Source organism: Ahaetulla prasina, chromosome 7 (genome assembly GCF_028640845.1).
Source record: "Ahaetulla prasina isolate Xishuangbanna chromosome 7, ASM2864084v1, whole genome shotgun sequence".
NCBI lineage: Eukaryota > Metazoa > Chordata > Lepidosauria > Squamata > Colubridae > Ahaetulla > Ahaetulla prasina.
In genome coordinates this window covers 95,862,944-95,878,994 of record NC_080545.1, presented here as the reverse complement: position 1 = coordinate 95,878,994, position 16,051 = coordinate 95,862,944, and the positions used below count along the sequence as shown (strand labels likewise).

The following is a 16,051-nucleotide window of genomic DNA, read 5'->3' as shown; positions in this document are numbered from 1 at the left end:
GTTTATTTAATACAGGAGCAATGCTTTTGACATGGAGAACTTCAAAGCCGAACTCAACGTCCCAAGTGGAACCAAAGTCCAGTTTGAAATTCATTACCAAGAGTCCATCCGGAGGAAATTATCCACCTACGAACATATTATCCCAGTACAGCCAGGGAGGCTGGCTAAACATTTGGAGGTAAAAAAAAAGAAAAAAAGAAGAAGAAATGGCTGGAATAATTGATGTGAAATGTGACTTTTAGCAGCTAAACATTTCTTCCAGTGGTGGGTTTCAAAATTTTTTATTACCTGTTCTGTGGGCGTGGCTTGGTGGGCGTGGTGTGGCTTGGTGGGCGTGGCTTGGTGGGCCTGGCAGGGGAAGGATACTGTAAAAAGGGCCTCTGGTGGCTCAGCAGACTAAGTCTGTCTGTTATTAACCCAGATGCTTGCAATTACTGCAAGTTCAAGTCCCACCAGGCCCAAGGTTGACTCAGCCTTCCATCCTTTATAAGGTAGGTAAAATGAGGACCCAGATTGTTGGGGGCAATAAAGTTGACTTTGTATACAATATACAAATGGATGAAGACTATTGCTTAACACAGTGTAAGCCGCCCTGAGTCTTCGGAGAAGGGCGGGATATAAATTCAAAATAAAAAAAAATATCTCCATTCCCTCCCCACTCCAGGGGAAGGATACTGCAAAATCCCCATTTCCTCCCGGTCAGCTGGGACTTGGCAGAGGCAGAGAATAGATGGGGGCGGGGCCAGTCAGAATTTTTACTACCGGTTTCTCTGAACTACTCACAATTTTCCGCTACTGTTACGGGAAAACCTACGTTTTCAGTTGAAAGAGAAAAGACCACGAAGGATTGGAGAAACAGGAATTATTTATTTAATTATCTGTGCAAATAGGTACAGACTTCCACTTATTAGTATTTTATTTATTTTTTATTATTATTATTTATTGAATTTCTAGACCGCCCTTCTCCCGAAGGACTCAGGGCGGTGTACAGCCAGACTAAAAAACATACACAATATACAATTTAAAAACTATATTAAGAAACTTATTACACAATTGGCCAAGAAATTAAAAATATTTAAAATCTAAAAAACCCCAATTTAAAACATAAATAGAATTTAAAATTTAAAAACTAAACAGTTTAAAAAGTTTAAGCTAGCCCCGCGCGAATAAACAAATATGTTTTCAATTAGAAAGGTCAAGGTCAGGTATTTGGCGTAGACCAGGGGAAGTTCATTCCAAAGAGTGAGCCCCACAGAGAAGGATCTTCCTGGGGCCGCCAGCCGACGTGTTTGGCGGATCGGCACCTGAGAGAGTCCTCTCTGTGAGCGTCTGAGGACGGTGGGAGGCATGAGGTAACAGCAGGCGGTCCCGTAAGTTTTCCACTTGCGTGGAAAAGCAAAATCTGGACCCCTGGCACCGCCCGAGCCTATACTTTTATAGCTTCTGATACAGAAAGTAGAAAACAGGAAAATACGAAAGGATACATAATTGGTTTACAGTTAACTTCTCTGTATATGGAATTATGTTACACCTTACGTCACCTTTCATGACACGAGACATCCTCTGACAAGTGTCATTAGTCACCTTCAGTATCCTATTCTTGTTCAGTACGTTCCAGGGGTTAAAAAGTTAAGAAGTAAACAAGTTACAATATGTAGAAATATTCCTCAGAGTTTGCAACACACGCCTCTGCCAAGCAAGATAACTTCTGCTTTTACATAAAAGTAATTTTCCATCAGGATTACAAAATTAAATGAGCAGTAATGGTACACACATAACTTATTGGTGTTTTAGGGTTGCATAGATATCGGGGTCCCTTATTACTACCGGTTCTCTGAACTACTCACAGTTTCCGCTGCCGGTTCTCTGAACTACTCACAGTTTCCGCTACCGGTTCTCTGAACTACTCACAGTTTCCGCTACCGGTTCTCTGAACTACTCACAGTTTCCGCTGCCAGTTCTCTGAACTACTCACAGTTTCTGCTGCTGGTTCTCTGAACTACTCACAATTTCCACTACTGGTTCTCTGAACTACTCACAGTTTCCGCTACCGGTTCTCTGAACTACTCACAGTTTCCGCTACCGGTTCTCTGAACTACTCACAGTTTCCGCTACCGGTTCTCTGAACTACTCACAGTTTCCGCTGCCAGTTCTCTGAACTACTCACAGTTTCCGCTACCAGTTCTCTGAACTACTCACAGTTTCCGCTGCGGGTTCTCTGAACTACTCACAGTTTCCGCTGCCGGTTCTCTGAACTACTCACAGTTTCCGCTACCGGTTTTCCAGAACTGGTCAGAACCTGCTGAAACCCACCTCTGGTTTCCTCCAGCTGTTTGTACCAGAGATTCAGCAGGATCTTTGGATACTGCAGGCAGTCCTTGACTTAAACAGCTCGTTTTGTGTCCGTTCAAAGTTACAACGGCATGGAAAAATGTGACTGACGACCGTTTTTTCCACGCTTATGGCCTTTGCCGCATCCCCATGATCGTGTGATCAAAACTGAGATGCTTGGCCACTGGTTCGTGTTTATGGCAATCATGATCCTGCGACTTTCATACAAAGTCAATGAACAGATTCACTTAACAACTCTGGCATGAAAAGTCGTAAAATGGGGCGAAACTCACTTCCCAAATGTCTCACTTAACAAGAGAAATTTTGGGCTCAATGGTGGGTCATAAGTCAAGGACTGCCTGTAATAGGTACCACCCTTGCTTAACAACCTATCACTTAGCGAGCATTTGAAGTCGTGATGGAGTCCCCCAAACGCTGTTTACAACCTGGTTCTGGAGTTCCAATGGCGGCACACACACACACACACACACACACACACACACACACACTTACACAAGTGTATGTTGTGTGTTTGGCAGCTGCCTCGCTTTCGCGTCCGATTGCAGTATTTTGTAATCCCGGGAAGCAATTTGCAAGAATTGGTTGCCTTATCAGCCAGTTTCTGGCAACACAATTCCCAGAGAATTAAATGGACTCATTTAATGACCGTGGCATCCACTTAGCAACTATCACATTCACGTGGTGACCGTGATTGTTCACTGGGCCATCGCTGCAAAAAATAAGGTTGTAAAATGAGGATCGCCTTCCTCTCCTTCCTTCTTTCCTTGCTTCCTCCCTCCCTCCCTTTCCTCTCCTTCCTTCCTCCCTTCCTCCCTCCTTCCCTCCCTTTCCTCTCCTTCCTTCTTTCCTTGCTTCCTCCCTTTCCTTTCCTCTCTCCCTCCCTCCCTCCCTCTCCTTCCTTCCTTCCTTCCTCCCTCCCTCCTTCCTCCTTTCCTCTCCTCTCCTCTCCTCTCCCCCTCTCCTCTCCTCTCCTTCCTTCCTCCCTCCTCTCCTTCCTCCTTTCCTCTCCTTCCTTCTTTCCTTGCTTCCTCCTTTTCCTCTCTTCTCTCCCTCCCTCCCTTTCCTCTCCTTCCTTCCTTCTTTCCTTCTTTCCTTCTTTCCTTCCTTCTTTCCTTCCTCCCTTCCTCCCTCCTTCCCTCCCTTTCCTCTCCTCTCCTATCCTCTCCCATCCTCTCCTATCCTCTCCTTCCTTCCTCCCTTCCTCCCTCCTTCCCTCCCTTTCCTCTCCTTCCTTCTTTCCTTGCTTCCTCCCTTTCCTTTCCTCTCTCCCTCCCTCCCTCCCTCCCTCTCCTTCCTTCCTTCCTTCCTTCCTTCCTTCCTTCCTTCCTTCCTTCCTTCCTTCCTTCGTAAACTCAGATTGGTCACGTGAGTGCCTTGACTTAGTTATGATGAAAATCCCAGGCTCCATTAGACTCGTAGGCAGAGATTAACCTTCAGACCTGTTTTCCGAAAAGTACCATCCGATAGAGATCTTGTCATTTTTGTGTTCTTCTGACGTTTTATTCTCTTCTCTCTCCTATCCCACGGCCGTAGGTTAATGTCCACATTATTGAGCCCCAAGGGATTAGTTTTGTCCACGTCCCGAACATCTTCGGTGAGCAGTTTACTGATGCAACTACAGTCAACACAGGAGAGAAAAAGGTAAGATTAATTATTCTTTGAGGGGGGGAAAAAAACGATCTTCAGCTATCCCTACTTAAGAATCGAAGCTGGTTTGGTATCCAGCGAGGAGTCCCGGAAATTGAGGCGGTGTTTGCAAGCAATCTTGATTTTCTTTCTCCTTCCCCTTTACTCGGCAGATGCTCCTGGTTGAATGGGAGCAGAGAGAGTTTATGTTAGCTTTGATTTTTCAGAATGAGTTTGAGCTATCAATATGAGGATTCTCAAATCATCCAGCTCATGCTTGTCCCAAAGGTGGGTTATTTTTTTTTTTCTTCAAAAGGCAACTGGACTTTCTTTTTCCTTGAGGACGTTTCGCTTCTCATCCAAGAAAGCTTCCTCGGTTCTAACTGAAAGGTGGAAGATGGATGGATATACCTCTAAGTGGCCTCAATGAGTCTCAGGAAGAGTGTGCTAATGACCAGGTGACTGCGAAGAATATAAATCCTTCCATTCTCCACCATTCAGTCAGGACCGAAGAAGCTTCTTGGATGAGAAGTGAAACGTCTTTAAGGAAAAACAAACTCCAGTTGCCTTTTGAAAAATATACTGCATTCTGACCATCAGGGCTGCTCCTCCCTCCCTCCCCTTTCGTTCCTTCCTTCTTCCTCCGTCCTTCCTCCTTCCTCCTTCCTCCTTCCTTCTTCCTTCCCTCCCTCCCTCCCCTTTCTTTCTTTCCTTCCTTCCTTCCTTCCTTCCTCCTTCCTTCTTCCTTCCTTCCCTCCTTCCTTCCCTCCCCCCCATCCTCTCCTTTCTTTCCTTCCTTCCCTCCCTCCCTCCCTCCCCTTTCTTTCTTTCTTTCTTTTTTCTTTCCTTCCTTATTTCCTTCCCCCTTCCTTCTTCCTTCCTTCCTTCCTTGCTCCCTCCCTCCCCCTCTCTCCCTCTCTCCCTCCTTCCTTCCATCCTCCTTCCTTCCTTCATCTTTCCTTTCCTTCTTCCTTCCTTCTTCCTTCCTTCCTTCTTCCTCCTCCTTCTCCTTCTCCTTCCTTCCTTCTTTCTTCTCCTTCCTTCCTTCTTCCTTCCTCCCTCCTCCCTTTCTTTCTTTCCTTCCTTCTTCTTCTCCTTCCTTCTTCCTTCCTTCCTCCTTCCTTCCTTCCTCCTTCCTCCTTCCTTCCTTCCCTCCTCCTCCTCCTTTCTTTCTTTCTTTCTTTTTCTTTCCTTCCTCCTTCTTCCTTCCTTCCCTTCCTTCTTCCTTCCTTCCTTGCTCCCTCCTCCCTCCTCCCTCCTTCCTTCCTCCTTCCTTCCTTCATCTTTCCTTCCTTCTTACCTTCCTTCTTCCTTCCTTCCTTCTTCCTTCCTTCCTTCTTCCTCCCTCCTTCCTCCCTTCCTCCCTCCCTTCCTTCTTTCTTCTCCCTTCCTTCCTTCTTCCTTCCTTCTTCCTCCCGCCCTTCTTTCTCCCTCCCTCCCTCCCTCCCTTCTCAAGCAATAGCACTTAGACTTATATATCACTTTATAGTACTTTACAGCCCACTCTAAGCAGTTTACGGTATCAGCACATTGCGCCCAACAATCTGGATCCTCATTTTACCGAACTCGGAAAGATTGAAAGGTGAGTCAACCTTGAGCCAGTGAGAATCAAACTGCTGGCCGCGGGCAGAGTTTGCCTGCAATACTGCATTCTAACCACTGCGCCACCAGGGCTCAATGGGGAAAGCTGGATTTGCTTAATAGCTGCATGGTTCGCTTAAGAACGGCAAAGATTCGCTTAGCAACATGGCAAAAAAGGTCAGAAAATCAGGTGCAACTCCTTTAATTACTGTCTTGCTTAGCGTTAATTCTGCTCTGGCCTCAGTTGCGTTTGTAAACTGAGGACTATCTGCATGCGTGAGGACTTTGGATTGCACTGAACAGGAAGCATAAGTGAAAGGCACAACAATGATGTTGGTCTCACAAATCTTATAGGTGGAGATCTGGAGGAGGAAGGACGAGAGCATTGAAAACGGTTTGCCGAATGCAGATTTAACATTCAAACGCTGCTTGTAACTCATACACGACAGTCTATTTATTTATTTATTTATTTATTTATTTATTTATTTTATTTGTCACAACAATATATGTAGGCATCATACAAAAAGATTATATAGTATATAAACATATATATGAGTAAATATTAGGAGGTATAAGCATATATATATATAGGAAGAAGAAAAGAAAAACAATAGGACAGGAACGGTCGGCACGTTTGTGCGCTTATGCTCGGCCCTTATGGTCCTCTTAGGAATGGGGTGAGGTCAATAGTAGAAAGTTTTTGGTTCAAGCTTTTAGGATTATGGGAAGAGACCACAGAGTCGGGTAAAGTATTCCAAGCATTGATGATTCTGTTACAGAAGTCATATTTTCTGCAATCTAGATTAAAGTGGTTGACATTAAGTTTAAATCTATTAGTTGCTCTAGTATTATTGCAATTAAAGCTGAAGTAGTCTTTAACAGGAAGAACATTACAATAGATGATTCTGTGAGTTAAGCTTAGGTCATGTCGAAGGCGACGGAGTTCCAAGTTTTCTAAGCCCAGGATTTCAAATCTGGGTCTCACTTTATCTGCCCTCTTTGCACCTCAAGGCACACGTCTCCTTCAAACCAAGCCTGGCCCAGCAACGGAAGTGCTCCAATTGCACTACCACAGCCGTGGAAGGCAACCTGGTGCTGACCTACGACGTCAACAGGGATACGAAAGCTGGAGAGCTGGAGGTGCTTTGCTAAAGGTCTCGAGGGCTCCGATGGGGAGAGGAGGATGCAAGGGGGATCTGCACCAGGGAGAGGCCAAGAGATGCAAGGCCCAGGGGAGAAGGCACCATAATGGGCGTCACAAGTAACTTCTGCTATTTTAAGTGCCGTTCCCACTCTGCTACCATTCTGAGACTTTTTTTTTTCTGACAAGTCATTCACAGGGAGGGAGGGAAGGAGGGAGGGAAGGAAGGAACGAGGAAGGGAGGAGGGAGGGTGGGAGGGAGAAAAGGAAGGAAGGAGAAAAGGAAGGAGGAGGGAGGAGGAAGGAAGGAAGGAAGGAAGGAAGGAAGGAAGGAAGGAAGGAAGGAAGGAAAGAGGAGGAAGGAGGAAGAGGAAGAAGGAAGAAGAAGGAAGGAGGAGGAGAGAAAGGAAGGAAGGAAGGAAGGAAGGAGGAGGAGGAAGGAGGAAGGAAGGAAGGAAGGAAGGAGGAGGGAGGAGGAAGAAGGAAGAAGGAAGGAGGAGAAAGGAGGAGGAGGAGAAAGGAAGGAAGGAGGAAGGAAGGAAGGAAGGAAGGTGGGAAGGAAGGAAGGAAGGAGGAGGAAGAGGAAGGAAGGAGGAAGGAGGAAGGAGGAGGAAGAAGGAAGAAGGAGGAGGGAGGAGGAGGAGGAGGAGGAAGGAGGAAGAGGAGGAAGGAAGGAAGGAAGGAAGGAAAGAGGGAGGAGGAGGAAGGAAGGAGGAGGAAGGAAGGAAGGAGAGGAGGAGGAAGGAAGGATGAAAGGAAGGAAGGAAGGAAAGAGGGAGGGAGGGAGGGAGGGAAGGAGGAAAGGAAGGAAGGAAAGAGGGAGGGAGGAGGAAGGAAGATGGGAGGAAGGAAGGATGGAAGAAAAAAGTGAGGGAGGAAGGAAGGAAGGACGGGAGGGAGAAACGGAAGGAGGGAGGGAGGGAAGGAAGAAAGGACAGAGGGAGGGAGGGAAGGAGGAAAGGAGGGAAGAAGGGAAGGAAGGAAGGAAGGAAGGAAGGAAGGAAGGAAGGAAGGAAGGAAGGAAGGAAGGAAGGAAGGAAGGAAGGAAGCCTACATACAGACAGGTTTTAGGATTCTTTTAGAAATCCATTGGTCAGGAACTCTGTCCTTCTAACCTTGTGTTCCAGATCTTTAATGGGTATTTTGTCCACTACTTCGCTCCGGATAACTTGGATCCTCTGCCGAAAAACATCCTCTTTGTCATCGATGTCAGCGGCTCCATGTGGGGAATAAAAATGAAACAGGTGAATGCGAAGGCCCAGGAAGAGTTGAAAATTCCTGCCTGTAAAGTGTAGATGATCCTAAAACATTAAGTCTTTAAGTTAGTAACACGGTTGTTAAGTGAATCTGGTTTCCCCGTTGCCTTTGCTTGTCAGGCCTCTGTGGCTCCTTTCCTCCTTCCCTCCCTCCCTCCCTCCGGGCCCCTGTGGCTCAGGCTGCTAATGCAGTCTGTTATTAACAGCAGCTGCCTGCAATTACTGCAGGTTCAAGCCCCACCAGGCCCAAGGTTGACTCAGCCTTCCATCCTTTATAAGGTAGGTAAAATGAGGACTCAGATTGTTGGGAGCAATAAGTTGACTTTGTATATAATATACAAATGGATGAAGACTATTGCTTGACACAGTGTAAGCCGCCTTGAGTCTTCGGAGAAGGGCGGGATATAAATGCAAATAAAAAAAAAAGAAGGTCGCAAAAGGGGATCACGTGACCCCGGGACACTCCAACCGTCGTAAATATGAGCCAGTTGCCAAGCATTTGAATGTTGATCGTGTGACCATGATGATGCTCCAGTGGTCATAAGTGCGAAGAATGACCATAAGTCACTTTTTTCGGTACCGTTGTTACTTAGACCGGTCACTAAGTAAACTGCTGTAAGTCAAGGACTTCCTAGAGTAGAGAAAAAAAGAGGAAGGGGTTGATGAAGTATTTCTTGCGAATGCTTAATATGGGTTGAACTGTAGCTGTGCTATAACTTTGAGGTCACCTTCACCAGAGGTGGGTTTCACATCATTTGACCACCGGTTCGCCGCGCACTGAAAATGTGTGCACGCCAGATGGTGGGTTGCCCCCCGGTTCGGACCAGTTCTATAGAACCAGTAGTAAAACTGGCGGGAGGCTCCACCCATTGACCCAAACGTCATCAAAACTCTTCTGTGCATGCGCAGAAGAGCGCGCGCACGAGTGCCACACGCACGAGCACGCGGGCATGATGTGAACCGGTAGTAAAGGTAAGTAGAACCCACCCCTGGTGCACGCACCTTGCGTACATGATTGTGGCCTTCTGCGCATGCGCTTTGCTCGCACGCGGAGCTTAAAAAAAGTGGTTAATAGGACGCCATAGCGCCACAGCAGGTCACCACTACCGGTTCGCCCGAACCGGTCTGAACCGGCTACAAACCACCACTGATCTTTACCAACCCTTCCTCCATTGTGGCTATTGCAGACTCTCCATTTCTGCCTATCTATACGTAGCTATTCTGTCTCCTTCCCCGCTTCAGACCCACGATCTGGCCTTCAGCCAGTGGATTCACGGCTCTTATCAGTCCTGGCAGAGAAATCGCAGCTGCCTGCCAGAGTTCAAACAAACGACTCACGTAGCAAGACTTTCAGCTCTTTTTGAAACGGTGCAGCTAAACTTTTGCTTCCCGTGGAGTGAGAGCAGTCCCAAAGTTCCTTATATATCCTGTGGGGTGGGGCTCCTGCCCCACCCTTCCCTTTGATGACACCGCCTCTCTAATCTTCTGAAGCACGGGTCAAGCCAAGCTTGATTATTATTATCAGCTGGGTCTGAAAGCGTAGCCTGGGGAAGGGAGGAATCAGGGGATGACGGCCTCATTACGTCCTCTGACTGGTCTGGTTCTGGCTCCTGGAGCCGAGCCAAAGGAATCGGTGCTCCCGAGGTAAGCCTTATCGGCCTTTCCCCCTCACTTTCGGAGTCACTTTTGGGCATGGGGCCAGGTTCGGGGGCTGGAGTCACAACAGTAGCTGCCTTGCAACAGGGATCATAAAAGCCGCCATGTTTCCAATGAAGGAGACCATGGGGCGCAAAAGGCTTATGAACTTTTATCCGATTTGATTTGACGTTTCAGACAGTCGAGGCGATGAAGACCATTCTGGGTGACCTCCGATCCGATGACCAGTTTTCCATCCTGGATTTCAACCACAATGTCCGGTGCTGGAGGGACAGTTTGGTGCAAGCCTCCAAAATCCAGACAGATGCAGCCAAGAAGTATATTGAAGGAATCCACCCCAATGGAGGTGAGACACCCCCCCAAGGAATCGTAAGGATTTGTAAAAAAAGAGGAAAGTTGTTTGGAAAGTTTACCTAACTTGGGATACACAAGGCTTCCCTACAATAAAAAAGACTTCAGTCGCTTTTGTATTAAACTCTCCTGGCTTTCCTCAAAGAATCCCAGAGAGAAGATTCAAACTTTGGAGCGAAATTCTTGACTCTAATTAAAACGTTCCCCTTATTTGCTCAGTCTGTATAACTAGGATCATCTAAGCCATACTGTCTCTTCCTCCTCCTCCTCCTCCTCCTCCTCCTCCTCCTCCTCCTCCTCCTCCTCCTCCTCCTCCTCCTCTTTTTCATCTCCTCCTCCTCTTCTTCTTCTTCATCTCCTCCTCCTCCTCTTCTTCTTCATCTCCTCCTCCACTTCTTCTCGTTCTCCTCCTCGTTCTCCACTCCTCCTACACTCCTCCTGTTGTGCCTCGTCCTCCCTCCTCTCCTCAGCCGGGCCCCTCCCATCTCCACCCGGGCCTGTTATCAGACTCTGAGTCTGATAATGAAGATGAATGGCCTGTCATGCCTCCAGCCCCCAGCCCTGGCCCAATAAACTTCACTCCTACACTCCTCCTCCTCTTCTTCTTCAGCAGATCCAGCTGAAGATAATTCTTCCTCCTCCTTCCTCCTCCTCTCCTCCCTGGATAAATGCTGAGTCATGGAGCCACACCCCACAGCCTATATAAAGGACCTGCTTTTGGCATTCCAACCTTGAGTCAAGCAAAGTCTCATCTAGTTTGCTCATATCGGACTCTATCGCTGAAGTCACAATTTGGACTCCTGCCTGCCCTGAGAAACCTCGAAGAAATTTGGCAAGCTGCAGAGGCTTCATTGCCATGATTCATATGGACTTCTTTGACCCGGTCGTCGGAGGGGGAGGGGGACACGACACCTCTTCCCCCTCCTCTTCTTCTTCTTCTCCTCTGTCTCTTCTTCTTCTCCTCCTCTTTCTCCCTCTCCTCCATCCTCCTCCTCCTCCTCCTCTTCTTCTTCATCTCCTCCTCCTCCTCTTCTTCTTCGTCTTCTCCTCCTGTTCTTCTTCTCATTCTCCTCCTCCTTCTTTCCTCCTCCTCCTCTTCTTCTCTCCTCCTCCTCCTCCTCCTCTTCTTCTCTCCTCCTCCTCCTCTTCTTCTTCCTCCTCCTCCTCCTCCTCTCTTCTTCTTCATCTCCTCCTCCTCTCTCTTCTTCTCCTCCTTCTCCCTCCTCTCTTCTTCATCTCCTCCTCCTCCTCCTCTTCTTCTTCTTCCTCCTCCTCCTCTTCTTCTTCATCTCCTCCTCCTCCTCTTCTTCTTCGTCTTCTCCTCCTCCTTCTCCCCTCCTCCTCCCCCTCCTCTTCTTCTTTTCCTCCTCCTCCTCTTCTTCTTCTTCTCCTCCTCCTCCTCTTCTCCTTCTCCTCCCCCCTCCTCCTTCTCTCGTAGTTCTGCCTTCATTCATCAAAAATAAATAATGAATGTACAATGATATGACATTAAAAAAAACTCTTCTTGTCCCCTTTTTAATTTTTAACAGGAACTAACATCAATGATGCTCTTCTCCGGGCCATGTTTATTTTAAATGAAGCCAATGCTTTGGGGATGTTGGATCCAAGTTCTGTCTCCATGATAATATTGGTATCGGATGGAGACCCAACTGTTGGTAAGATCTGGACATTCAGGCTTTCAATTTCCAATCCTAGAAGCCATAAGAAAAAAACCCTAGGCTTTCAAGAAATGTGTGAGCAATTGTCTTTGGAACAAAGCTTGTTTTAGTCTACCTTTTTTGCTCCTGAATGACTTCACGACAGGGTTGTCCAACCTTGGTAACGTTAAGACTTGGGGACTTCAACTCCCAGAATTCCTGAGCCAGCACCGCTGTCTGTAATCTCTCTGACCCTCCAAAATAATTCTGGAAGGTGCTCTGGATCAGGGGTCTCCAACCTTGGCAACTTTACGACTTGTGGACTTCAACTCCCAGAATTCCTCAGCCAGCGCATGCTGGCTGAGGAATTCTGGGAGTTGAAGTCCACAAGTCGTAAAGTTGCCAAGGTTGGAGACCACCTACTCTGATTCACATCAGATACCAATCCTTCAGGATAGTTGAACACCACTTTTTTGAGAAATCTGGTTGTAGAATTTCTGCAAATACAGAAAAAGGAGAGGCACCTCAAATTTACTTTTGAAAGACTTTTGTATATGACGTGTGATATACAGGTAGTCCTCGACTTACAACTGTTCACTTAGTGACCGTTCAAAGTTACAACGCCACTGAAAATGATGACTTATGTCCATTTTTCATAGAATAGAATAGAATAGAATAGAATAGAATAGAATAGAATAGAATAGAATAGAATAGAATAGAATAGAATAAAAAGACAGGTTGGTACAATCAAGATCACGTGAAGTGTTAATACCACTTTATAAGGCCTTGGTAAGGCCACACTTGGAATACTGCATTCAGTTTTGGTCGCCACGATGTAAAAAAGATGTTGAGACTCTAGAAAGAGTGCAGAGAAGAGCAACCAAGATGATTAGGGGACCGGAGGATAAAACATATGAAGAATGGCTTCAGGAACTGGGTATGTCTAGTTTAATGAAAAGAAGGACTAGGGGAGACATGATAGAAGTCTTCCAATATCTCAGGGGCTGCCACAAAGAAGAGGGAGTCAAGCTATTCTCCAAAGCACCTGAGGGTAGAACAAGAAGCAATGGGTAGAAACTAATCAAGGAGAGAAGCAACCTAGAATTAAGGAGAAATTTCCTGACAGTTAGAACAATCAATAAGTGGAACAACTTTTTCAATATTAACTTCAAAATCTTCTGGTTCCACTCCATCTATCTGAGCAAAGGCCTGAGTAAAAATCTCTTTCAATTTTTTTTCCTTACATTCTTTTAATCCCCTTACCCTTATAGCATATTCCATTAATTTATATTGTAATATAACCCTTTCTTCATCTGCCCTATCTACCTTAACCTGGATATCATCTATTTTATTTTCTAAATTAAAATTAATTTGAACCTCGTCTATCTTCCTTTGCAAATCTAAATTAATTTGGTTAAGTTCTTCCAGTCTTTCTTCGGTCTGAATACTAGATAGCAGTAATGGGGTAATTGATTCCTTTAATTTTTTCATCTCCCTCCTCTGCTCTTCCACCGTATCCTTAAAATCCAGTATTTCTTTCTCCATTTCATTAAATTTTTGATCTATTTCTGAAAGATGAGCCTCCATAAGCTCCTGTAAAAAATTCCTTAGACCTTCTTTGATATCTTCTTTCAATTTCCGTATCTGAATTGAAGAAATTTCCAATATTTTAGAAGTAGTTAAATCTCTTTGCTTAAAAGCCATTTTTAAACTAAGTAATACTGAGAAGAAGAAGAAAAAAAAAGAAAAAGAAAAAAGAAAAATTCAGTAAACTATTCTTCTTAAACACTGTAATAAAAAGATAAAAAAAAGAAACAAGAAAAAAATTCCATTTAAAAAAAAATATCTTGTTATATTCTTCTTAAAGGTTCCATGCCAGCAATTGTAATAAGCATTTCCTTAGCTTTCACTTCCAATACACAAAACGCCATTTCCTTTCAATATACAAAACTCCATTTCCTTTCATCATCTCCAATCTTGACTATGAATACATTCTCTGTCAGGGAGTTAAAATCTTCTTACAATCAGATGCCAACGCTCCTGTTTCAACTCTGTCCGCGTTAGCAGTCCTTCAGTAATCCATTTCAGTCGCGGAGATGGACGCTGCATTTTGTTCTGCCATTTGGCAGAAGCGTTCCAGATTCCAGAGCTTTTTTTAGGGCTATAGAAGGAGCATTCCCACCAAGCCACCAGACTCTTCCTGGGGCTTTCCCTGGGAGCTCTACTTCAGCCCGAATGCTCACCTCCCCCTCTTTGGCCGAGGGAAGAGGTTTTCAAGCCACTTGACAGCAGATTAACGCTGTCTGAGCGGCTCTACAGAATCACACCGCCATTAACGAAGCAGAGCCACCGGAAGTCAACACTGGAAATTTTAAAGAAAATGTTGGATAGCCATTTGTCTGAAATGGTGTAGGGTTTCCTGCCTGGGCAGGGGGTTGGACTAGAAGACCTCCAAGGTCCCTTCCAACTCTGATATTATTATTATTATAGAATAGAATAGATTTTTTTATTGGCCAAGTGTGATTGGACACACAAGGAATTTGTCTTGGTGCATATGCTCTCAGTGTACATAAGAGAAAAGATACGTTTACCAAGGATCATAAGGTACAAAACTTAATGATAGTCATAGGGTACAAATAAGCAATGAGGAAACAATCAATATCAATATCAATTGTAAGGATACAAGTTTACAGTCATGCAGTGATAAGTGGGAGTAGATGGGTGATGGGAATGATGAGAAGATTAATAGTAGTGCAGATTTAGTGAATAGTTTGACAGTGTTGAGGGAATTATTTGTTTAGCAGAGTGATGGCGTTTGGGGAAAAACTGTCCTTGTGTCTAACTGTTCTGGTGTGGAGTGCTCTATAGCGTCGTTTTGAGGGTAGGAGTTGAAACAGTTTATGTCCAGGATGTGAGTCATCTGTAGATATTTTCTCAGCCCTATTTCTGACCCGTGCAGTATACAGGTCCTCAATGGAAGGCAGGTTGGTAGCCGTTGTTTTTTCTGCAGTTCTAATTATCCTCTGAAGTCTGTGTCTGTCTTGTTGGGTTGCAGAACCAAACCAGACAGTTACAGAGGTGCAAATGACAGACTCAGTAATTCCTCTGTAGAACTGGATCAGCAGCTCCTCGGGCAGTTTGAGCTTTCTGAGTTGGCGCAGAAAGAACATTCTCTGTTGTGCCTTTTTGGTGACGTTTTTGATGTTAGCTGTCCATTTTAGATCTTGCGATATGGTAGAACCTAGAAATTTGAAGGTCTCTACTGTTGATACTGTGTTGTCTAGTATTGTGAGAGGTGGAAGCATGGAAGGGTTTCTCCTGAAGTCTACCACCATATCTACGGTTTTGAGCGCGTTCATAGTTACAACCTTTGCAGCATCCCCATGGTCACGTGATTTACATACAAAGGCTTGACAACTGGTTCATGTTTATGACGGTTGCAATGTCACCTAATCCCCTTTTGTGACTTTCTGACAAGCAAAGTCAGTGGGAAAGCCAGGTTCACTTAACAACCGTATTACTAGTTTAACAACTGCAGTGATTCGCTTAACAAATGTGGCAGGGAAAGTCGTAAAATGGGGCAAAACTCACTTAACAAATTTCTCTCTTAGCAACATAAATTCTTGCCTCAATTGCGGTCATAAGTCGAAGACTACCTGTACATTCCCCGTTAAGCACAGGTGTAAAGGACATAGATATACCTCATTTCCTAAGGATCATAATCCATTCACGATAAAAATAGACGAAAAAAAGTAGAGCAAGATTCCAACAGAGGTTAAGGTACTGCCTAGAAACCAGGCGACGGGGAGTTCTAGTCCTTAAGCATGAAAGCCTTGCTGGCTGGGGAATTCTGGGAGTTGAAATCCACAAGTCTTAACCTAGCCAAGGTTGGACACCCCTGCATTACGAAGACAATCCTGGAAAGACGTCCTTATTTTGGTCTTTTCTCTTCCTCTCAGGAGAACTAAAACTGCCGACAATTCAGAAAAACGTGAAGAAGCATAATCGGGATGATATCTCTTTGTTCTGTCTTGGAATCGGCTTTGACGTGGACTATGATTTTCTGAAGAGATTGGCGACTGAAAACAACGGAGCCGCACAACGGATCTTTGGGAATCAAGAGACCTCTTCCCAAATGAAGGTGACTTTCCTATCTGCAGAGTATTTTATTTTTTTATTTTATTTTATTTTATTTACATTTATATCCCGCCCTTCTCCGAAGGGCGGCTTACAGTGTGTAAGGCAATAGTCTCATTCTATTTGTATATTTACAAAGTCAACTTTATTGCCCCCAACAATCTGGGTCCTCATTTTACCTAACTTATAAAGGATGGAAGACTGAGTCAACCTTGGACCTGGTGGGACTAGAACCTGCAATAATTGCAGGCAGCTGTGTTTTAATAACAGGCTTCTTACAGCCTGAGCCACACCGCGGCCCTAGAGTAAAGGAA

General features: G+C 45.2%; 1 protein-coding gene across 3 annotated transcripts in view; it reads left to right on the top strand.

Annotated features, from left to right (window-relative positions):
* The window catches only part of ITIH2 (inter-alpha-trypsin inhibitor heavy chain 2), a 65,910-nt gene that overhangs the window by 19,394 nt on the left and 30,465 nt on the right, over window positions 1-16,051 (top strand). For all 3 annotated transcript variants that reach the window (XM_058190829.1, XM_058190828.1, XM_058190830.1), the window contains exons 6-12: window positions 16-178; window positions 3,886-3,993; window positions 6,571-6,699; window positions 7,828-7,944; window positions 9,790-9,958; window positions 11,493-11,618; window positions 15,560-15,741. In XM_058190829.1, the coding sequence (XP_058046812.1) occupies window positions 16-178; window positions 3,886-3,993; window positions 6,571-6,699; window positions 7,828-7,944; window positions 9,790-9,958; window positions 11,493-11,618; window positions 15,560-15,741 (994 nt within the window). The remainder of the gene's footprint in view (window positions 1-15; window positions 179-3,885; window positions 3,994-6,570; window positions 6,700-7,827; window positions 7,945-9,789; window positions 9,959-11,492; window positions 11,619-15,559; window positions 15,742-16,051) is intronic.